The sequence below is a fragment of the Taudactylus pleione genome, unplaced genomic scaffold (assembly GCF_031769625.1).
Source record: "Taudactylus pleione unplaced genomic scaffold, aTauple2 ptg000256l, whole genome shotgun sequence".
Taxonomy (NCBI): domain Eukaryota; kingdom Metazoa; phylum Chordata; class Amphibia; order Anura; family Myobatrachidae; genus Taudactylus; species Taudactylus pleione.
In genome coordinates, this window is record NW_028284658.1 from 3,731,940 (window position 1) to 3,755,997 (window position 24,058).

The following is a 24,058-nucleotide window of genomic DNA, read 5'->3' on the forward strand; positions in this document are numbered from 1 at the left end:
AATCTTACTAGCAGCAATATCCTTGCCTGTGAAGCCCTTTTTGTGCAAAGCAATGATCACTGCACGTGTTTCCTTGCAGATAACCATGGTTAACAGAGGAAGAACAATGATTTCAAGCTCCACCCTCCTTTTAAAGCTTCTAGTCGATTGAGTTAGAATAATCAGCATGACAGAGTGATCTACAGCATTGTCTTTCACAACACTCTCACCTGTGTTAGCGAGAGAATCACTGACATTATGTCAGCTGGTTCATGTGTAGCAGGGCTAAAATGCAGTGGAAAATTTTTGGATTAAGTTCTTTGCATTGCAAAGAGGGACCTTGCAATTAATTGCAATTCATCTGATCCCTCTTCATGACATTCTGGAGTATGTGCAAATTGCCATCAGAAAAACCGAAGCAGCAGACTTTGTGAAAACCAACTCTTGTGTCATTTTCAAAACTTTTGCCCATGGCTGTATTTATTAAGCATATTTATGAATTTGCCCCTTTCTTCTTCAGGAACTACCTTGGGGTATGTAGTTGGAGCGATTCAATGCACCAAACAGCTACAGCTTTTCTAGCTCCCAGCATGCACTGGTCACCCTCCCTATATACCCCGCCCCCAGCCACAGGCACTCAGTTTTTTTGTTAAGTACGCGGCAAGACAAGAGCTTCGGCCTACCGGGAGTCTATCGGGGCCCTCCTGAAGTCAGAAGTTATAGTCCCCGTCCCTGTGATGCAAAAGGGAAGGGGTTATTATTCAAATTAATATTTTTGACTCAAAAACCAAATGGGTCACATCGCCCTATATTGAATCTGAAATCTCTCAACAGATTCATCAAGGTGCCAAAATTCTGTGTCGAAACCCTACGGTTAATTATGCTGGCAGTGGAGCCTGGAGATTACATGGTATCCCTGGACATACAGGATGCATATTTACATGTACCAATTGCACAATCCCACCAAGGCTTTCTGAGATTGTCGGTCGATCAGCAACATTACAAATTCCAGGCTCTACCCTTCGGTCTAGCTGCAGCCCCTCGGGTATTACCCAAGATAATGGAAGTTATGACAGCTCATCTCAGACAACAGGGAGTCAGGATACTGCCATATTTGGATGGTCTCCTAATATTAGCACAATCTCAGGAGATGTTACAATGTCATCTGCAGATGACTATTGTTTCCTTACAAGTGCACGGCTAGGTAAACAATTGGAAAAAGTCGTCTTTCTCCAACTCAGCAGATGGTGCACTTGGGGGCATTGCTGGACTCTCTGGGACAGTGGATTCTTCTACCAGAAGACAAGATTGTGGCACTACAGTCTCGTATGTGCAGTCTACTCTGCATGAAACAGTGGCCCTTATTCAGAGCCGGACGGTCTGACAGAGCGCTCGCTCTAAATCAGGGCGTTGTTTTTTTTGTTTTTGTGGTTTTTTTTTTAATGGAGCGGCCTCCTGGCCGCTCGCATTGCTGTGGGTTGCCACCCACAGCTAATACGAGCGGCCAGGATGATGGTCGCGGTGGTCAAGACCATCGCGACCATCGGGCTTGCGACAAGACCCTTGTGGTAGGGTCTCGTGGCCGCAAGCCCCAGAGAGCTTTCGGCTCAAACAGAGCTGAAAGCTCTCCCACTGACATCACTTGTGGGGCCGCCATCAGTGGGGCCGCCCCAAATGGTAGGCGTTCCCATGGGAACGCCTCCGTCTGGGCAGCCACCCCCCCCGACCCGCCCACCAAAGGGGGCGTGCTGTTACTCAATATCGACAGCACGCCCCCTTTGATGCAAGACCCGGAGCGACGGATTGCCCGTCGCTATCCGGGTCTCGCGCATGCGCACGACTGAACCGGCTCTATCATACGCATGCCTCTGGGCCACCATCGACCCGGTTGCGAGCGCTCAGCACTTGCAACCGGGTCTGAATCAGGCCCTGTGTCAGTACACTTGACAATACAGGTGCTGGGCTCCATCGTATCCACATTTGACATGGTGGCCTATGCCCAGTTCCAGTCCAGATCCCTGCAATAATGGATCCTGGCTCATTGGGATGGTCCATATCATCAGATAAAGTCTCAGATGATTCGCATCTCGACAGAGGTTCGGCTCTCCCTCGCTTGATGGCTAGAGACGACTAATTTCAACAAGTGTTGTCCGTTATGGATACCGGAATGGGTACTTCTCACCACGGTTGCAAGTCTGAGAGGATGGGGAGCAGTGACAGGTCATCGCACCTTTCAGGGAAGGTGGACGGTTCAGGAAAGTCACCTACCAATAAATATCTTGGAGCTTCGTGCAGTGCACAGAGCATTCATACTGGCACAGGACCTCCTACAAGGCAGGCCTGTCCAGGTTCAGTCCGACAATGCGACAACAGTGGCCTACATCAATCATCAGGGAGACACATGAAGTCTGGCTGCTATGAAGGAAGTGGAGGAAATTCTGCTGTGGGCAGAATGCCACCTTCCAGCAATCTCTGCAATATTCATCCCAGGAGTTCTCAACGGGGAAAGCAGACTTCTTAAGTCGCCAGGACATACACGCCAGAAAATAGATTCTTCATCCGGACTTTTAACTCCTGGTGGACAAGTGGGGATTACCGGACGTAGACCTCATGGCGTCACATCACAACCACAAGGTCCCCAGGTACGATCCAGAACGAGAGACCCCTCAGCCGCCTGCGTGGACGTTCTGACGGTGAGGTGGGTCTTCAGGTTGGCATACCTGTTTCTCCAAATTCTCTCCTCCCAAGAGTCGCCAGAAAGTTCAAGCAGGAAGGCGGCAGTATAATACTAATAGCCCCTTGCCTGGCCCAGGAGGCATTGGTTCTCCGATCTGACATGTCTATCCATAGACAGTCCACTTCCGCTGCCTCTATGGCTGGATCTGCTAGTGCAGGGTCCCTGCCGATATCAGGATTTACCTCTGCTGGCTTTGACGGCATGGCTCTTGAGTCTTCCATCTTAAAGGCCAGTGGTTTTTCTGCCTCTGTGATCCAGGCGATGCTGAAGGCAAGGAAGCCTGCTTCCGCCCGCATCTATCACAGAATTCGGTATTCATATTTTCTTTGGTGCTCTCACAGAAAATATGATCTGAAGGTTTACAAGGTCTCAAGAGTACTTTCTTTTCTTCAGGCTGAATTAGATTTAGGTCTTCACCTGGAAACCTTGAGAGTCCAGGTTTCTACATTGTCAGTTTGGTTCCAGTGCAGAATTGCCCCTCTGCCAAATGTTAGAACATTCTTGCAAGGGGTTCTTCGGCTGCAACCCCCATTTCTCCAGCTTGTGGCACCGTGGGATTTATCCTTGGTTCTCAGGGCACTGCAGGCTCCTCCGTTTGAACCCTTGGATATGGTTGACTTGCGATGGCTGACAGCGAAGACACTTTTTTTCCCCTATTTCTTCAGCTCGCAGAGTTTCTGACTTGGCAGCACTGTCATGTCGCTCTCCATATTTGATTTTTCGTCAGAATAGAGCTGTCCTCCTTACTAAGGCGGGTTAGCTTCCAAAGGTGGTTTCCCGTTTTCATATAAATGTGGAAACTGTAGTTCCGGCCTTTCAGTTCAGATCTGTCTACAGGTGAAGCTTCACTGGATGTGGTTTGAACCCTTCGTATTTACGTGGGTCGTACCGACTCCATCAGGAGCAAGTAAGTGACCGCTGGGCCACCAGAGACAACATGTCAACATTCTAACATGTCGACATTTCATAACTGTCTATATGATAAATGTCAACATGGTCAACATTGAAATTTATGACTATGGCCCTCATTCAGACCCACTCGCGAGCGGCTGTCCGCTCGCAAGTGGGTTGATTGTCTGCACTGCTCCCTCCGTCGTGCGCATGCGCGAGACGCGATGAGCGAAGGACTTTCCTTCGCTCGTAGTGTCTGATCAAAGGGGGCGTGCTGTTGATGTTGATTGACAGCATGCCCCCTTTGGTGGGCGTGCCGGGGGCGTGCCTGCCAGACGGAGGCGTTCCCAAGGGAATGTCTACCGTCAGAAGCCGGCCCCACTGACATCACTAGTGATGTCAGTGGGAGTGATTTTGGCTCTGATAGAGCCAAAATCACATCTGGCCTTGCGGTTGAGAAACTCAACCGCAGGCTTCTGCTCGCAGTGGCGAGCAGACCATCGCGACCATCATCCTGCACGCTCGTATACACTGTGGGTGGTGACCCACAGCTATACGAGCGTCCAGGAGGACGCTCCATATTAATGGAGGTGGGCCCTGATTCAGAGCGAGCGTTCTGGTCAGAGCGTCCGGCTCTGAATCAGGGCCTATGATGACATTGAAGAATGTGACTTGTTGACGGTCGACATATATCTAACAATGCTTTGTGTATAACTGTTAAAATCGGGATAGTTGGTAGGTATGCAATGGTGAGAGTACACCGCTCCCAACAGGGGCGTAACTAGGTATTTGAAGGTTCTATAGCAAATGTTTGTGCAAATGTTTGTAAGGGCCCTATGTACCACCTAATGGTTAAAAATGCATATAACACATGTAACTTTGACAAGAAAGATGGGTCGCCTTCGGCTATGTTAGTTACACCCATGCCTCCTGAACATTCCCAGCAGGCAGACCGTGAGACTGTCTCGCATAATGCCGGGTACACACTGGCAGATATATTCACCATTCAATTGAACAACCAATTTTTCTTGGGCTCATCGGCGGGTGTGTACCAGTGATATGTCTGTGAACGACGTAGTTTACAGACATATTGCTTCGGCTGTGCAGCACAGTCGATGGCTGATATATCTGCAGATATATTGACACATTGTGCTGTGTACGGGTGGTTTACCGACCACCCATATACTTGCTACTGAGGCAGCCAGTGACTGACATCACAACTGGCCACCCAGTTGTGAAGTCAGGGGCACGACACATCAGGCTGATTGGTAATTGCAATCATCAGATAGGCCAGATGGCCGATTCGTTATCCTAATGTGTACCCATTTTATGTCTGGACAGTTGGTATGCTGTACAGATGGAGATTACTAAACTAAAGCATTATACAGAACAAATGTCCTGTTATCAGATTGGTTGGCATATATTTGTATGCTTTATTTCAACTTTGTTTTTTTCTTTTTTTTTGGAAGATCAAAATTAATAAAATAATTAACAAAAACAATACATTCTATATCATTTCGCTAGCCTGGTAAATAGACTTGCAAGTACATACATATAATCATATAACACGAAAGTTGGGTTAAGATGTGAAAAAGGGCCAAAAGGGCTTGTTTTCACTTTACCATATAACAGGCTTGCCTACCCTTCTGATTTGGCCGGGAGCCTCCCGATTTTCGGGTGCCGCTCCTGGCCCCCCGGAAAGGCAGGCAAGCCTCCCGGAAGCTTGCGACCCTCCCGACCTCCCCCCTGAAAAAAACGGAAACCCCCGCAGCGGGGGGCCCGGTGACGCGATTCACGCAGAATCGCGTCATCGTGGCCCCACCCCCTGCTTCACAATGCTGAAAATAACAGCATTGTGAAGAGGGGGCGGAGTCACAATGACACGATCGTGCGTCCCCGCCCCCAGTGTGCCACCAAATGGCCGTCCCCACCCCCGGCTCCGCCCCCAATGGCCGGCCCCGCCCCCTGCTATTAGCCGACAATCAGCTCCCTCCCGGAAGGCTGGAGCTGATTGTCGGCAAGTATGCCATATAGTGATGTGGGATCGCTGACTAGAACGCCCATTGGGGGAACCCATTTATCACACATCAAAGTGGTACACCTTGTTCTGATACCTCTTCTCTCAGATGGTGCTACCAGAACAGTAAAATAAAATGCTTTGGGCCTGATTCAGACCCGTTCGCTATATGCGTGCGCTTTCGTTGGCCTGATGTTCTGAGCATGTGCACGCTGTGTTCTGCGCTTGCGCGGACTACTCACTGAGATCGCATATCGCTCGCTATCCCTGCAAAGACAGCCCAGTGTAATGAATGACAGGAGAGGCCGTTTGTGGGTGGTAACAGGGCAGTCCAGTAAAAACTGGGGGTAGGCGATGCGAACGCAGGCGTGCCTGAGTGTTTCAACGCCATTTCAGAGGTGTGCATAATTGACAGGCAGCGTCATAGTACACGTCAATTGGCTTTTTTTTTTTTTTTACACTGAAATGCTCTCAGAGCTTGTGGTAGGGTAAGGTTACCACAAGCCCTGCGTTCACATCCGATTGTCCTCGATGTACCAATGTTTTAATACACTTCCTGGAGATGACGTGTGCCAGTGGGCGACTCTACATACGCTAAGGGGTGTCTGCATACGCAGAGCGATCGCTCGCACAGCCAAAGTGGGTGTGCTTATGCCTCGGCGAGGCATCACATCCAATTATGTCAATTTGGAAAATTTGCATACACTCAGTGCGAGCATACGCATCTAGCGACCGGGTCTGAATCAGGCCCTTTGTTGACAGTATTAAGCATTATTTTCAATGTAGTCCTAATATAACACATTTGTGATTTGTGGTGCTGGGAGTATTTGCATATTCTACTTTTTAATAACCTCACCAGCATATTATATTGACAATTATATTGACAATTTTATTACTCCGACCCTGCGCAGTACTGTCATGCTACGGTGGCTTCCCCATAATTAACGTACCAAAATTAAAAACTTTATTAATTTTAAGTTTTTGGAGAGTAAATAGAAACTGGAGCATCCAGAGAAAACACACGCAAACATGGGGAGAACATATAAACTCCACATCAATAGTGCCTTGGGCAAGAACTGAACTCATGACCTCAGGGCTGTGAGGCAGTAATACTAACCACTGCAACCATCTAAAATATAGGTAATCTATAATTTATATTATGTAAAATGTCTGTGGCAGAACTACCTCTGTAGGTAACTAGCATACCCTTACGTCTGGTCTCATAGCGGCTGTTTCCACTGCAACAGCAGTAATTCCCACACTGTATTCTCAATTCAAATAAAATTACAACAATATATTTACAATAAAATCTAGAAAATACTGGTCATGCACATACCCAATTCAATGTTAATGTAATCTTATTTCTGTTTCTGACTTTTCTTTTTGGTCTTCTCTCATTTCCTGTCTTCAACAGTGCAATGAGAGGCAGAGTCATCTAGGCTCCTTTCTATGGGAGCCTGCTAGGGACAAAGCCGGCTTCCCAGGAAGTTGTGTTTGTGGCCACATGATTCACTATAACAGCATTGTTGTCATGGAGAATGATGCAGCGTCATAGGCTATGATAGTTCCTTCACAATCATGACTCCACCAGTATTTCATGAGAGAATTGGGGAAATTGTAAATAAATGAATGTAGGTGGTTTTGGAGTGATAGTGGGCTGTGACATGTCCTTACACCATGTACATTATGAATCATGCTGGTGATTCCAGTTACATGTCAATTACTGTGCATTTATGTATGCATGAAATAGATTAATATGCCAGTGGTGGAACTAGAGTGTGTTGGGCCCAGGTGCAAGAATATGCTTTGGGCCCCCCTATGCATTGCCCCCAGTAGTAGTCCCCCTATGCATTGCCCCCAGTAGTAGTCCCCCCCCTATGCATTGCCCCCAGTAGTAGTCCCCCCCCCTATGCATTGCCCCCAGTAGTAGTCCCCCCCCTATGCATTGCCCCCAGTAGTAGTCCCCCCCTATGCATTGCCCCCAGTTGTAGTCCCCCCCATGTATTGCCCCCAGTAGTAGTCCCCCCTATGCATTGCCCCCAGTAGTAGTCCCCCCCCCCTATGCATTGCCCCCAGTAGTAGTCCCCCCCTATGCATTGCCCCCAGTAGTAGTCCCCCCCTATGCATTGCCCCCAGTAGTAGTCCCCCCCTATGCATTGCCCCCAGTTGTAGTCCCCTCTATGCATTGACCCCAGTAGTAGCCCCTCCTATGCAGTGACCCCAGTAGTAGCCCCTCCTATGCAGTGACTGCAGTAGTAGTCCCCCCTATGCATTGACTGCAGTAGTAGTCCCCCCCATGCAGTGCCCCCAGTAGTAGTCCCTCCCCCCTATGCAGTGACCCCAATAGTAGTCCCCCTATGCATTGACGCTAGTAGTAGTCTCCTCCCCTATGCAGTGCCTCCAGTAGTGGTCCCCCCATGCAGTGCCCCCAGTAGTAGTCCTCCCCCCCCCCTATTCAGTGCCCCCAGTAGTAGTAGTAGTCCCCCCCCCCACTATGCAGTGCCCCCAGTAGTAGTCCCCCCCCATGCAGTGCCCCAAGTAGTAGTCCCCCCCTCATGCAGTGCCCCCAGTAGTAGTCCCCCCAGTTGTAGTCCCCCCCTCATGCAGTGCCCCCAGTAGTAGTCCCTCTCCCATGCAGTGTGCAGTGCCCCCAGTAGTAGTCCCTCTCCCATGCAGTGCCCCCAGTAGTAGTCCCTCCATGCAGTGCCCCCAGTAGTCCCCCCCATGCAGTGCCCCCAGTAGTAGTCCCCCCATGCAGTGCCCCCAGTAGTAGACCCCTCCCTATGCAGTACCCACAGTAGTCCCCCCATGCAGTGCCCACAGTAGTCCCCCCATGCAGTGCCCACAGTAGTCCCCCCTATGCAGTGCCCCCAGTAGTAGTCCCCCCCCTCCCTATTCATTGCCCACAGTAGTAGTCCCCCCCCCCCCCCCCTATTCATTGCCCACAGTAGTAGTCTCCCTTCCCCATACAGTGTCCCCAGTAGTGTCCCCCCGCTATGCTGTTCCAGTCTCCGTGCCCCCTTACACACACTGCACTATGGGATGGGAGAGACGTCATGACGTCTCTCCCCTCCTCCGCTGCGGAGGCAGCTGGAAGGCGTAGCTCATGAGTGAGCTCCTGCCGGCTCCCTCCGTGGGCGACACAGCAGCCAATGAGAATCTGTCTGACTCTCATTGGCTGCTATAACAAACACACAGCCACCTGTTTGTAAACTGTGTAGTGCAGACCGCTACTCACTGAGGTCTGCCCTACACTTGGGGCTTAGGGGACACTAGTGGGGGTGCAGTGGCAGCTATGGGCCCCTGCACTACAGCGGGCCCCGGTGCTATGCACCAGCTGCACCGCCGCTAGTTACGCCCCTGAATATGCCTCTACTGCGGCTTGCTGCTGCTTATGTCCTCAAGTAGGCTGCTTCTTACTGCACTAGTGTCGTTTTCTGATATACAGTGGTGAATTTCCTATTAAGCATGTGGGACATGTGCCTAGGGGTGCCATTTTTTGGGTAGCAGCAGGGCTACCATCAGAAATTGTGGGGTCTGGGACTGACAAAATAGGCAGCACCACTTCTATCTTTTTTTTTTTTTCTTACACTTCCCATTACCACTCCTTCTCTATATTTTAGGATTTTGTGTTCCAAGACCCCTCATCACTTATATATTTATTGCCCTCCACACACACGCTCCTTACAATATATATGTATTATATGATTTTTGTTCCCCAAGACCACCTCCACCCATTCTCTTATACAGTATGTGTTTAATAATCTTGTGTCCTTTTCTTTTTTTACTTGTTCTTCTGTTTTTTTCCTGTCCTCGGTCTCTTCTGGTTGCTGCTGGGGCTCTGCTCAGGCTGGCCAGGGCAACGTGTGTTCGCTCCTCTTGCAGGTTGTTCTACTTCTAGGATTGTGTATGAGACGTTATGATGTCACAACGTCCTAACTCATCACTAAGTTTCTCAGAACTCGGGGAACCAGAAACACCTGGGCACACCACTCACACGTTATCCATCACTGCAGGCACCTGGCACCTCATAGAGGCCTGCACCTGGAGAAGCAGCAGCTGGGGAGTGGAATACTTGGGGGTATATTTACTAAATTAGTAAGTGGAGATGTTGCCCCACAGCAACCAATCAGATTTTACTTCTCATTTATCTAGCACCTTCTAGAAGATAAATGCTAGAATCTGATTGTTTGTTATGGGCAACATCTCAGCTTCTAAAAACCTGCACTTTAGTAAATATACCCCTTAGTCTCTGCCGGCCATCAGGCATGTGCATGCCATGCACGCCTGCGGCCCTTCTAGTGACAAGCTTGTACCGGCACGGGGGGGGTGCAGATGTCACCCTGCCCCCCTCTCTGTCCGGATCCGGGATTCCAGTCCCGGCAGTCTGCCCCTGGTGGCGGCCCTGAGGGCAGCACTTGGTTGCTTGTTTTAGTACTTTTAGTTCAGTCTGAAATTTACCAGTAACCAGGGCCGGGCTGGCCATTTGGCAGTTCTGGAAAATGCAAGATGGGCCGGTCCGGGCAGTGCCGCAAGGGGGGTCCTGTTGACTGGTTTAAGGTGCAGCTAGACCAACTTACTTGCCAGGCCCGGAAGTGAGAGTGATGCCTGGTGGAGAGGCTCAATCCCGGAGCTTCTGCACTGCAGCTCTTCGACTATTAGATGGGAACCCTGGCTGACGTCCTTTCGATGCCTCCACCTGTTCAACCTCCAGCTTAGCCGGACCTGCTGCTCTTGGCTGCCCTCCCCTCCAGCTCTGCAGACCATGCACAGCCGCATTACCACAAACTGGCAGTATTTCTCTCTTATATCACCTCTCTGGTCTGTCGTCTCGTCTGCTCAATTGACCGTTCGGCCACCGCAGAGCTACAGTATAGGTCTCGTGGGATACTGCACCAGCATCTCACGAGACTTGCTTCCAGGACTCTGCACTGCAACCTTCCCTCCGCGAATCCCTCCTCCCTGCAGCCCAAATGCGTCTATTTCCTTCCCTTCACTGAACCACACCTTCCACCTGCAACTAGAAGCCCTCCTCCCCCTGCAGTGCAGCACAAAATAATCCCCATTGTCACTGCAGGCTGACACCCACTTTCCCACTGCAGCCAGACAACCCCCTCCCCCCTGTAGTGGAGATTGTACCCCCTTCCCCCTGCAGCTAGAAGGCTCCCTTCTTGTTCCCACTACAATACAGCCGATTTCCCCCCCCCCCCCCCCGCCTTCTTCCCGCAGTGCAGCTCAAATCCCCCCTTTCTCCTGGAAACAGAATCCCCCCCTTCAGTCCGAATTCCCTCTCCTCCCTGCTGCCTGAAACTGTGAAGACAATGGTGAGACAGCTTCACCCCAGCCTCCTTTCATGGGTACATGGGTAAGTCAAACTTACAAATTATATTCATTCTCTCACTGTCTCTCTGTCTCTGTCTCTCTCTCTCTCTCTCTCTCTCTCTCTCTCTCTCTCTCTCTCTCTCTCTCTCTCTCTCTCTCTCTCTCTGCACTAGGAATCAAAGGGGTCTATTTACTAAGACGAGATAAGGGGGAAAAATGCTAAAGGCAGAGAAATTCCCTGTGCATACCGCTTCTCGGTATGTACTGAAGGGATATTCTCTGCCTGCAGGCTACAACATCGCATTGCACCTGGGCCACTTATCTCTGCCATAAACACCTATGGCAGCGCTAAGTGTCCCAGGTATTACTAAGAGATGTCACTTACCGTCTGCTGACTTCTCCAGCGCTGATATCGCCTCTTGTAGCTGCCGGTATCTGCTTCTCGTCACTGGAGTAAGCAGGACTTGAGCTGTGTCAGGTTGGCCGTTTTTAAATTAAAGTTTGCTTAAAAACAAAAAAACCCTCCCCTCCGCTTCCTGCTGCTCGGGACCTGGTGATGGTGAGTACTGTGCTGCTTACACCGCCGAGGGGGTGACTTAACAATCACCCTCCTCGGCGGGTCTATTTTTAGTAATACTTGCGGTAGCCAGCTCCTGCTTCGCAGCGCTAGCAGGAGCAGCTATAACACCACGTTAAGTGGACTTTTAGTAAATAGACCCCTTAAGCTGGGTACACACACCATGTCACAGGCAGTGCTGAGGCTGGACTATGCAGTGGGAGGAGAGTGGGATCGGCGTTTGAGGGAGGATCGGTACCATATTCCTGCTGTGGACTTAGGCGGCAGAACTGCCCGTATGGGCCACTCATGAGGTGGGCGCCATTGGCCCTTTAATTACACCGGGCACACTGAGGAGGGGGCCGCCGAGGAGAGGTAATGCTCCATAGCTGGGAATCTCCTTGCCTTTCTGATTTGCTGTCCTATCTTTTTGATTTGCGGCATTTGCACCCCCAGGCTGGTCCTGTGTCATACATATTAACAGGTACTCACATTCTGATTGGTGGATGTAGCTATCCACCAATCATAGTGCAGCTAACTGCAAGAGACGACAAGCAGATCCAGATACTGCAGGTGGCAGGAGTCTGTTTAGGTCTAGAATCAACCTTGGCCTCTGAGGTCTGGTGAGGTTGGGTACGCACTCAAACAACCAGCAATCGTACCGATGTTCAGGGCGATTTGCCTTCACCCTGGACATCGCATGATTGCCAGCCGGTACACACTTAAAAGATTTAATGACCGATGGAACAATCACTGTTCCGTCCTTCATTAATATATACAGCCTCACATACGATATTGTGTGATTGACTACAGCACGGCCAGTCACACGATATTGCATGCGACTGTGGGAGCACGCAAATCGAGCATACACACTGCACGATATGCCCAATTTGTCGTTCCGATTTAGCCAAATTGGCTAAATCGTGCTGATATCGTCCTGGTATATGCACCCTTATTCTTACTGCTTTTTAATATCGGTATGGTTTTTTCTATTTTTTTTTTTTTTTTTACATCTTTCTTATCAGTTAACATATGCTACAAATACATTCCATTTGCTTGGTAAAAAAAAGTGCATGAGAAACATATTAAATGCATTAATAAAAATGCTTTTACTGTAGGCTTTAAACCATATTCATAGTGCATATACTATATGTGAAAGAGCACTTAACTTAAGTATTGTGATATTGTCATCACATTCAAAGTTCAAAAACTTATTGTCCCAGGACCCTGGTTCTTATATTAGACTGAACCCTAAGCCTGCTCTGCTCCATTATTTTACCCAGATTTTCCAGATATGATAAACTATCGTGTGTGTGTGTGTGTGTGTGTGTGTGTGTGTGTGTGTGTGTGTGTGTGTGTGTGTGTGTGTGTGTGTGTGTGTGTGTGTGTGTGTGAGAGAGAGAGAATGGGTGGCTACTGTGTGTGTGTGTGTGAGAATGAATGGGTGGCTGCTGTGTGTGTGTTTGAGAGAGAGTGAGAGATGGCGTTACGCTAACGGGGCCAAGTTCCGGAGTGTTTCACAATGTACTGGTAGAAAAGCTAGGGCCACTTGCTTGTGTTTGCCCCCCAGGCTGCAAAAATTGGCAGCCAGCCCCTGCCAGTACCTCCAACGGGTACTGGACCCCGAAACATCAATTTAAACAGCGCCTGATTTATTCACTTTACATATTGGACTTAGAGTGCCGCCTTTGTGTTCTGGAGATATATATATGTGTGTTGATGTTTGGCTACGCCCATATTTGCTTATTACAGGCATGTAACCAGCACTAGCTTCTCTGCACACCAGTTTTGTACATATATCTTCCAAGTTTAGATGGCTATTTACTAATAGCCACTTTTGTAAGGTGACCTCCACATCCTCTTGCAGGATTGTCCAACCAATTAGAAGATATCTGTTCTAATATCATCAGTTGCTTGGATATACTGACACTCCAGTAACCTCACCACAATAAAAGCCAATCCACTGTGGATTAGTAAATTGCCTGTTGACTATTTTGTCAGATGTTAGTCTGATATGATGATCTTCTGATATGATGATCTTCTGTCTGCTATCTTAACTTTGTTGCTACTTTTTAGGTTTCATCCATGAAGACCATTTACGGGAGCTCCTTACAACAATGGGAGACCGCTTCACAGACGAGGAGGTGGATGAGATGTACAGAGAAGCCCCAATTGACAAAAAAGGAAACTTCAATTATGTGGAATTTACCCGCATCCTGAAACATGGAGCCAAGGATAAAGATGACTAAGCTGTCAGTGAAGATTTGCATGAGACGTGTAAGGATTGAGGAGCCTTGGTTCTGCATATCAGGAAAGACTGTGTACTGTGCCCTGCAGCACCCTTTCTTTCCTTCTTACAGCCCTGTATGAGCCCTTGAATGCAAAAAAATCCATGATAGTAGTAATATTTATCCCCTTGTTTACCATAGTAAAGTATTTTGGGCAGGTGGTAGAAAATTAATTGTTATTAGAATAGCAATGCAGTGTTTGTTTTGGATGCAACGTAAACTTTAATCAGGACTGCAATCTTTAGTCGTTCATTCAAGATAAACCTCTGTAGCTGTCCAAAGCTGCCCTTACAGCCCCTCCATTAGAACACTGCCCACTGATATCCCCTTAATCGATCGGGTATGAAGAAGTCAAATTAATATATAACATAAATAAAGAAATTGATTTATTAAAATGACACGTTTGTTTGTATATATAATATATATATATCTGCTTTACAAACCACATGACTTTGATAAAGGTAGACAGAAGAGACAGGCAAGGGTGACAGAGAGCCCACATTCTTTTCCCATATCTTCTCTGATTAAAGCTGCACACACACACAACGATTTTGTTACCAACGATTTTCTGAACGATTATCTGTCAGATTTTTTAAAGTGTAATGAACGATTTTTTTGAACTACAAACAATTTTTGCATATTCCCTTTAATGAAAATCGTTCAGTTGGTCAGTCTAACTGAACTATAAACTACAAATGTGAACGCGCATGAACGATAATCGTTCATCGTTTAGCTCAGAAAGTGAACGATTTTTTGAACGATAAACTATATCGTTATCGATAATCGTTCAAAAATCGTTGTGTGTGTATATGCACCTTTTGTAATAGCTGCAGGAGCACACATTAGCATACAGAAATTATCACCTGGTTCCAATACATTCTGGAATACAGTACTATGAGCTAGAGGTGTAACTGCCTTCAGCTACTGAAGCTGGAGAAGAGACGCTATCTTACATTAAAAAAAATAAATGAGGGGGACCCCCTAAAAATTTGAGAATTCCATGCAGCTTTCTTATAACTCATGCTACAGGTGGCCAGTTACTAATAGAGACTGCAGTTCTAGGGTGGCTGGGTATGTTGAGAGGATTCCCCAGTTTTCCATGGAACCCTGACTGGTTTGTATATACAACAAACAGAAGGAGGTAACATTAATTAAAATGCATAAAGTTTATTTTAACATAGCAATAACCAACTTGCAGTCAAATGCATTTCACAAGTGCTTTTTCAATGGCATATCTCAATAATATTAATAATAATTTTATTTATAGTGCTTTTTTCCAATAGAATTCAAGACACATATAAATTGCATATTTAATAAAGACAAATTATATAACCCATTGGACAGTTTATTCAATTTATGTAATCCCATTAGTCAATAAATGCAGATTTAAATAAAAAAATATTGTTGTTGTTAATTACTTATATTTCCATTAAGAATGTATATTAAATATTAAATTATTGAAAAAAAAATCAAACTAGTTTATGAAGAATTAAATATTTATAAAATCACCCTAGGTTAACCATTCATTGATTGAACTGTATTTATATTAAACAATATATATTATGATTTGTTAACCGTCATTTAAAACAGAAAATGGAACTGGCAAACTAACTTTGAAAATGTATCGATTTTATATTTAATTTAATAGCCTTTTTAAAATTAAAAAGCAGGTTTTTATTTATTTTACAATATCCCCACCCCAACATTTATTGTACAAAACTTTATTTTACACAAATAATAATAAGATTATAACTCTAAAAACAAACAAACAAAAAAATGCATTGGGAAAGTTAATCCTCTAATCTCCCCCTCATTTGAGTAAACTATACTAGTACATCTCAGACAATTTGGTTTGCATTAGTTTACTGTATCAAAATGCTCAATTAAAAAGGTTAAGGGGTTGTTTTCGAATGTCATTTTGAATATATTCATAATATTGGCATGTTCCAATAGCTTTGTTTTAATTAACAAAAAAATGTTACCCTCTGTATTGTTTGCCACAAACAATGCAGAGGGAAACATAAATATACTACATACGGACAATTGATATGACCCAATTTGATATGCCTCTTCTATTTTAAAGGTTCTCATTTTCATATTAAATGTACATGCCTTACACCGAAGTCAATTCAGACTATCTCCTTTTTTTTTCTGGGAGGGGCTAGTTGTCCAAAAAACAACTGCTTGTATTCCTAAACTGTTTTGAATTATAGTGTATAGGTATATAATATTTACAAAATAATAATTGGGAGACAAATGTATCTACTCAAGCTGAGACTAAGGGGTGTATATACTAAACTGCGGGTTTTTAGAAGTGGAGTTGTTACCCATAGCAACCAATCAGATTCTACTTATTTATCTAGCAGTTTCAATCTAGAAGATAATAGCTAGAATCTGATTGGTTGCTATGGGCAACAACTCCACTTCTAAAAATCCGCACTTTAGTAAATATACCTCTACTTGTATAAAATGTTCTTATGGATGGGTTGATTTTAATTTTCTTATTTATAATGCATTTACAGTCAACGAAAAATAAATAAAGGTGCCAAGTCATTAATAAACCACACTTTAGAGTAGAGCAGAACATCAAATGCCATCAATGTTTTTATCAGTACAAGAATAGAAAGTGTAGATTTACTAAGCGACTGGCTTAGAAACTGCTTCAAATTGGACAAAAAGAAAATTAGGTGGTTGTGACATTTTCCCTATGATTTGTGCTGCTCTGCAGTACCACCCCGGCGCTGCAGAGCAGCACTCTGAAGACTGCAGAAAGGTAAGTATAAACTAAATATGGCTGCAGGGTGTGCGGTGAGGGCCCCCCTGGACTTGGCGGGCCTGTGTGCACTGCACACCCTGCACCCATTATAAATACGCCACTGCTGGGCAACTGATTCCAATCTCAGTCAAAGACTGCATTTCCATATATTTTTACATAATTTTCTATATGAAACAAATTGTAATAATTTCATTGGAAGAATGCTATTAAAAAGAAAATGATATTTAATAACGACAACTGAATGAATGCAGTGTAGCCGTAGGAAAACTCGGGAGGATTTCCAGTTGCAGGCCAGCAGCTCAAATCATGATCACAATAGCTATATTATACGATTTTACTAGAGCTGTGGCCACACAGTATAGGAACTGTGTGGAACTTAGCACTCCATTAGCGTACTAGACCAGACTTTAGCTTGTTAAGTGCCAGTCATGCCCCCTCCTTGAGCTGGCCACACTTAAGCATATGGAAACCCCCCTCCCTCTAGAAATCCTGCGTTTTCCCCTTAGTGCAGGTGGAAAAAAGTCTATGCAATGGAGTAAAAAAATAAATTTGGAGTGTTTGGGTGACAATGGGACCTGGCAAGTGATTGTACAATGAAAACATGATTCTGATTGTCTGCTTTTATTATGTATGTATGTATGTAAGGACAACTTCACAGTGCCTCTTCTAGTGTTATGTGTAAAAGTTGATGTTGCGTTGGGTGGCATAACAAGTGAAAGGGGTCGTGAAATTATTTTTGTAGCATTGTCTATTTTTTTTTTTACTTTTGAAAATGGAGGAGAGGTGCTTATTATAAAACATTAACTGTGTTCATTGGGTAGAAAGAATTCTCACATCTTTGCTGTGTGCAAATATGATCACAATACTTGCTCTCAATTTAACCAACGAAATCTTCCCCAAAATATCGCCCACTGTTAGATTGAATTGAAATCTGTTAATTTTTTGCTGTGTTCACATTATGCGAATATGAATCAGCCAATGTATGACATATCGCATAGTGCATTGTCGGGTGAGTGCAGACGATATGTCTGTGAACGACGTCGTTCAGACATATTGCATCAGCCCTGCAGCACAGCCGATGCCGATATATCTTTCAGATATATCGGCACATCTGTGTACGGGTGACCCACAGACTGCCCATACACTTGCTGCAGGAACCGCCGACACTGACTTCTCAACTAGACAGGCAAATTAAAATACCTGCCCAGTGATGTGAGCGCAAACCACATTGAGCGGCGGATTGGTAAGTGTGTATTGGCTTACCAATTGGTCTACATATCCCTGGGTCGGGGGACAAGTCACCCAGGTTTGTACCTAGACTTATGGTCCGTACACACGGTAGGATTTTTATGAATGATAACTCGTTCATATCGTTTTTATGCAGCGAACAACCAACGATGCGCATTCCCGCATGGACGATAACGATATCTATGGTTGTCCGTACATGCAGGCCAACTTGGACTATTTCATCATGATTTACATGTTTAGAGATGTGGCAGGATGACTTCACTGAAATATATCTATCATAGATATCTTTTCAGTGTGTACACTCCGTATCGTTTGTCCTGTACTAATTTTTAGTAGTACTAAATTGCCTGCAGTTTGCATCATATTGCAGAATTGCATTAATATTTCGGATCCCTAAAAATAGACACATGAAGAGTTCATTGGATAATATTTTACTTAAACACAATTTTAAGAACATTTATTTTTTTTTAACTTGCAAACAAAGTGGATGATGTGAATTTATACTGACACTGAGGCACCTCCATGGAGCTAGTGGGAACTGTTGATGACAAGCAGTGAGCACAGACTTGTAGCATTGTATTGTATGAGAATTGTAACACTGCTTGGTATAAACACGGGTGTATGGTTGCATAAGGTACAACAAATGGTAAAAACATACTGTTATGTAATGCAGTGCTGGATATTTAAAGAGTCGACCATAAACTTGCTAATTTAATCAGCATATAAATTGCTGCATACTGAAAGGACTATCCATTAACGTGCTAATTCAATCAGAGAGCTTTCAAAACCGAGACAATGAGATGCAGCTGTCATTGTCTACATGACTTTACCTATTCATCCCTGGGTTCTGTATATCAATTCAGTGACTGTTCCCTGACAGAAGGTGTGAATGTATTACCTTTTCGCAGCCAGTGGAGTTTTTCTTTTTAAGCTGCTTATTGTTACAGAAGTAATATTTTGTCCAATACATTTCTCATATGTAGTCTGCAATTATTTGGGTCTGTTAACACTTAAACAAGACCAACACCATTCCTAATGCTGTATATCATTCCTCCTTTCTTGAATTTGTGAGCTCAGTTTTGTAGTTGTGAGATTATGCTTATAATAGAGATCATTAATTTTCTTACTCTGTGCTAGCAGTGTGCACTCCTACATAAGTGTTTTAATTGCTTTGTAGTGTAATGATCGCACAATGCCACAATTTATACCCCTTTTACACCGGAGCTAAAACCCGGGTTATTGCAAGGTTAACCCGGGCAGCTCCCTGGTGTAAAAGGGGAGAGGGTTGGATCACCGGGTCGAGTGAAACCCTGCTGTGAGAACAGCGCACTCTGGGTCACGATGACCTGGAGTGCGCTGCTAGCCGGCCGCTTGGTCCGGCTTCAGTGGCGCTTGGAGATGACGTCATCTCAAAGCGTCCACTTTCACGCCGGGAAAGCTGCGTCTATGCAGACCCGACTCCCATGTGAGCTAAATTCCGGGTCTGATCCAGATAGGAACTCTGTTCCAACTCCGGGTCAGACCTGGAATTTTGTGGAAAAGAGGTATTAATTGCATGATTTTAGCTTCATGTGATCTTAATCAGATGGGCTCATTCAGGAGGTTTGGTGACGGAGTAGCAGTTGCTCTCTGAAATAGAAAACAGTGAAGGCCCCCATACATCAGCAATTGATTGCAGCAATTGTGCAATTTGCAATCGATTGTGTATAAAAATGTTTCCCTTTTTCAATCAATTGCTGATGTATGGGGGCCTTAAGGTTTTCTTTTCCTTTGGGCAATTAATTTTGAGATTAATTGCAGTGTATGTCATTTAGCTATGTGGATCAATGAGCCATAGCCTACAACACTTTCTAATGTGCCAGATGGACATGCCCAAAGCTCACCACATACAGTCTGACATTGCCAATAGAAATTGGTACACACTTGTACAATCATATTTTTCATTACACTTATGTTCAAAGTATCAATTCACACGCACACACCTTTACGATCCATAAAACTCATCTGTCTAAAATATATGCTGAAAGACAAGGGCAGCACTACTGCTGGAGGAGTATCAGACAGAACTTTTTATCTGATGTTGTTGTACCACTGAGTTGGATGAAAAATAAATGGCACATAAAATTCAGATCTTTCTATGCAACCAGTTTTCTTCTGAGAAACATGATTGAAGGTGTGTACACACTCTAAAGATACCACATGAATGGGTTGGAAATTGAAAGAACGGGCCGATTGTATATGTGTGTACCCAGCTGTAGGAAAGAACAGCGTGCCAGAATAACCATTCGATTTGGCTACATACATGGGTGCTAGGATGCTATGCACCTGTAAATGTGACAAAAAGGGCTATATTAATCATCCCTCAGTTTCTACAAAAGTATGTGAAAATGAATGAAAACATTTACATGTGCGTATGGTGATCAGATTTCTGTGTCTAAAGAACATATCAGCAGCTGAAATGTGTCGAGATGTACGGTAATAACGTCATGCCACTGAAATAGGTTTGGGCTTGGAGCACTGCCTTTGATAACGTCAGGACAGACGTTCAAGATGATCAGCCAACCGCACGCGTGAGTTGTTACGGTGCTGCCATTGGGAGGTACTGGACTATCCACCCTACAACCCTGACCTGGCACTGAGTGATTTTGATCTCTTTGGGCCTTTGAAGAAGCACCTGGGTGGAAAGCGATTCTCAACCAGCAGTGAAGTTCAACAAGCCGTTATGTTCTGGCTTCAGGCGCTTGACACTGATTTCTTCTATGCCAGGATAGATGCCTTAGTGTACCGTTGGAACAAATGATTAGACAAGTATGGGGACTATGTGGAAAAATAATCTGTACCAAGGCCATACTATTGATTATGTATTTGTATGAGTTGAATAAGTTTACACAATGAGAGGTCTTGTTACCTTATTTATTGAACCACCCTCGTATTTTCACATACTTTTGTAGAATTTAAGTTTCAGGGCCATTTATTAACTGTGTGACGCAGTTACAATTCTCCCCCGATAATGCCATTCATCAAGTTCTGAGAAAGCATTTTTTTCAGAATGTGTTAGTGTAACTCTATGCAGTGTAAAGCACCCAAAACTCATCACAAGGTGCCTTTTAATCTACACCTTGTGCAGTGTAAAAGTTTTGTATCCTCCATGCGGCTCTCAGCTGAGCCTGTGACTCTCCTACCCTCTCCACTGCACACACCGCCACATGACCAGTCAGTCCAGGGCTCATCTGCTGGCTGTGTCTTCGGGATGGAGGGAGAGAGGAGCCACCACCTGGAGCTGGGGGAGAAGTGGTAGGAACAACTTTAAGTTGCAGACGGGCTCACGTCTGGAAATGCGATGTTGGTGAGTCGGCTCCTGCAGTCACAGCAGAGGAATGTGGGGAGTCAGGGGTTGTGAGACACTGGGCAGAGGATGAGGGTAGGTAACTGATACAATGGGTAGAGGATGCAGGGAGGGAGCGGGCACACTGGGCAGAGGACGCAGGGTGGGAGCAGGAACACTGGGCAGAGGATGAGGGTAGGTAATAGACACACTGGGGAGAGGATGCTGGGAGGGAGCAGGCACACTGGGCAGAGGACGCAGGGTGGGCGCAGGCACACTGGACAGGATGAGGGTAGGTAATGGACACACTGGGTAGAGGATGAAAGGAGGGAGTGGGCACACTGGACAGGATGCATGGAGGGAATGGGCACACTGGGCAGAGCTTGCGGAGAGGGAGCTCGAGAGAAGCAGAGAGAAGTATTGTACTTCTGAAAAGCTGTGTCTGCAAAAAGAGCAGCATTTCGCAAGTAATAACTAAGTAAAGGAGGCATGATGAATGCCTCCGATGCCTACATTGAACTTACAGTGAGTTCAATCCATAATTATCACCACACACACACTTTTTTTCATTATGAATAGGCCCCAAAGAGAGAATACTTTATTTCTGTTTTTTACTCTAATTTTCCAATTTTATTAACCTTTGTAGAATCTAATAACTGTTTTAGACAAATCCCTTTTCTTTCAGAACTATGGGCCTGATTCAGACCCACTCGCGAGCGGCTGTCCGCTCACAAGTGGGTCGATGTTCTGGACTGAGCATGCGCACGACGGAGGGAGCTCCGTCGTGCGCATGCGCAAGACGCGACGAGCGAAGGAAAGTCCTTCGCTCGTTGTGTCCGATCAAAGGGGGCGTGCTGTCAATGTTGATTGACAGCACGCCCCCTTTGGTAGGCGTGCCGGGGGCGTGCCTCCCTGACGGGGGCGTTCCCACGGGAACGCCTCCCGTCAAAAGCCGGCCCACTGACATCACTAGTGATGTCAGTGGGAGTGATTTTGGCTCTGATAGAGCCAAAATCACTCCGGAGCTTGCGGTTGAAAACCTCAACCGCAGGCTCCGGCTCGCAATTTCGATGGTCGCGATGGTCTCGACCATCGCGGCCATCAAAATGCACGCTCGTATAGCCTGTGGGTGGTGAACCACAGCTATACGAGCGTCCAGGAGGACGCTCCATTTTCATGGAGGCCGGCCCTCATTCAGAGAGTGCGCTCTGCTCAGAGCGTACGGCTCTGAATGAGGGCCTATGCCCAGGTGCATACTTGCCTATTTTCCCGTAAGTTGTGGGAGGCTCCACCTTCTTTCGGGTAGCCCTGCACCCCTGGAAGAGTGGCCAGATATCCTGCATCCCACCCACTTCCTAGTAAAGTGGGCAGAATGTGGGAGATATAAAAACCGGAATCGCCGGTCTGTATGGAGGGAGTGGTGCTAAAATGATGCAAAAATGTGTAATTTAGCCCTGCCCCCTCTCCACCGAAAAGTATGAAAAGCTTTACCGCTTTATCTTTGGCAGATATTTAACCGAAAGGTCATATCAGTTCCTGAGTACGGGTCTGACTCGGGGTTTGCAATTCCGTCCTTGCAAATGCAACAAGAGGTGTCTGACACCCCCTGCTGCATCGGCGATCCCATCACTGTGATCGAGGTCGTAGGCTGGGATAACCATTGCAACCATTGGTTGCAATGAGGGACAGTGCCGCCTAGCTGAGTAAGCCTTAGCTTACGCAGGCTGGTCGGCTTGCGAGGCCAGTAAACTGCGTCCTCGCACTGCCCCGAAAATGCCTCAATCAGGCAAAGGCATACCTGCATCTGCGTGCGATTACACATCCTGCGGGAATCTGCGTTCAGCCCCTCAGTTTTATGCAGCCGCATTTATTGGCTGTAACGATACTGGATCACAACCTCTATACACACCTTCCTATACCTTGTAATGTCCTGCCTATACCTTCTAAGGATGACGCTAGTTTGCGTATGCATTCATACCATAAATAAAGACTTAGACGTGGAATCTGTGGTTCCAAAGCACAAGTGATATTCAGGTAAAAGTTCAGACAGTTACACGCAATTGATCAAGACACAATTTAGGCGCAAAAGGAAATTATACAGACCCAAGTACAGTATACATACGCAGGCGCTTCCGGACCCAGAGATAGGCATCAGCAAGAGACCCCTCAGCATTCAGCATGAAGACTCAGAACCAGCGTTCGTGCACTCATATTTATACCCCCCCAGAATATACAGGACAATAGGGAAATCTGTTGCTGATATCATTGGTTCTCAGGGGTGAAGCATCTGTTACGACACATTTAACAGGCTGGTTCAAACAGACTCTACCTGCCTCTAACAGCTGGGGGGTCTTCCTTTTCACGCCTCTCGTAGCATCCTAACAGTTGTTTCTAAAATATACAATTTGTTGCTTGTAGGCTCTGCGGTCCATAACTCGGGAATGCATGATGCGATCTCCCCACCGATAACACCGTAATACTGTAAAAAGGATACGCATCAGTACAACTCCAAACATGACTTGTTTAGCATGTATAATACCTTAGTTATCAAATATCTTAATTTCTCAGCATTTAAACTAACTGAACCAACTTAAATCATATACTTTAGAGCTTATTGAACCTTATGTGTGAATATGTAATGTGTGGGTATTCAGGGTTTGAAATAAGGACGCTAGTTAACTTGGGGCAGATGCGTGCGCATAAAGCTAATAAAACAGCGGTTTCATACAAAGTCCTATGCATTCGCTAATATGCGACTAGTTAACAGCGCAATTGTGTGTATTAATGTGTGTATGAGAAATGGTGAAAGATGCAAACGCATGGTGCTATTAGTATTATCGCCACATGTACTAAAATGTGAGTTTATCTAAAATGGCGCTTAGGCGGCCATTCGCAAAATGGCGTCTTGCGATCTCATTT

The 24,058-nt window shown here is 45.8% G+C and overlaps 1 protein-coding gene across 6 annotated transcripts in view; it reads left to right on the forward strand.

Moving 5' to 3' along the window:
- The window catches only part of MYL9 (myosin light chain 9), an 80,732-nt gene extending 66,544 nt beyond the window's left edge, over positions 1–14,188 (forward strand). For all 6 annotated transcript variants that reach the window (XM_088480576.1, XM_088480575.1, XM_088480580.1 and 3 more), the window contains one exon: positions 13,579–14,188. In XM_088480576.1, the coding sequence (XP_088336702.1) occupies positions 13,579–13,751 (173 nt within the window). In that variant the 3' untranslated portion in view covers positions 13,752–14,188. The remainder of the gene's footprint in view (positions 1–13,578) is intronic.
- Positions 14,189–24,058: the final 9,870 nt, after the last annotated feature.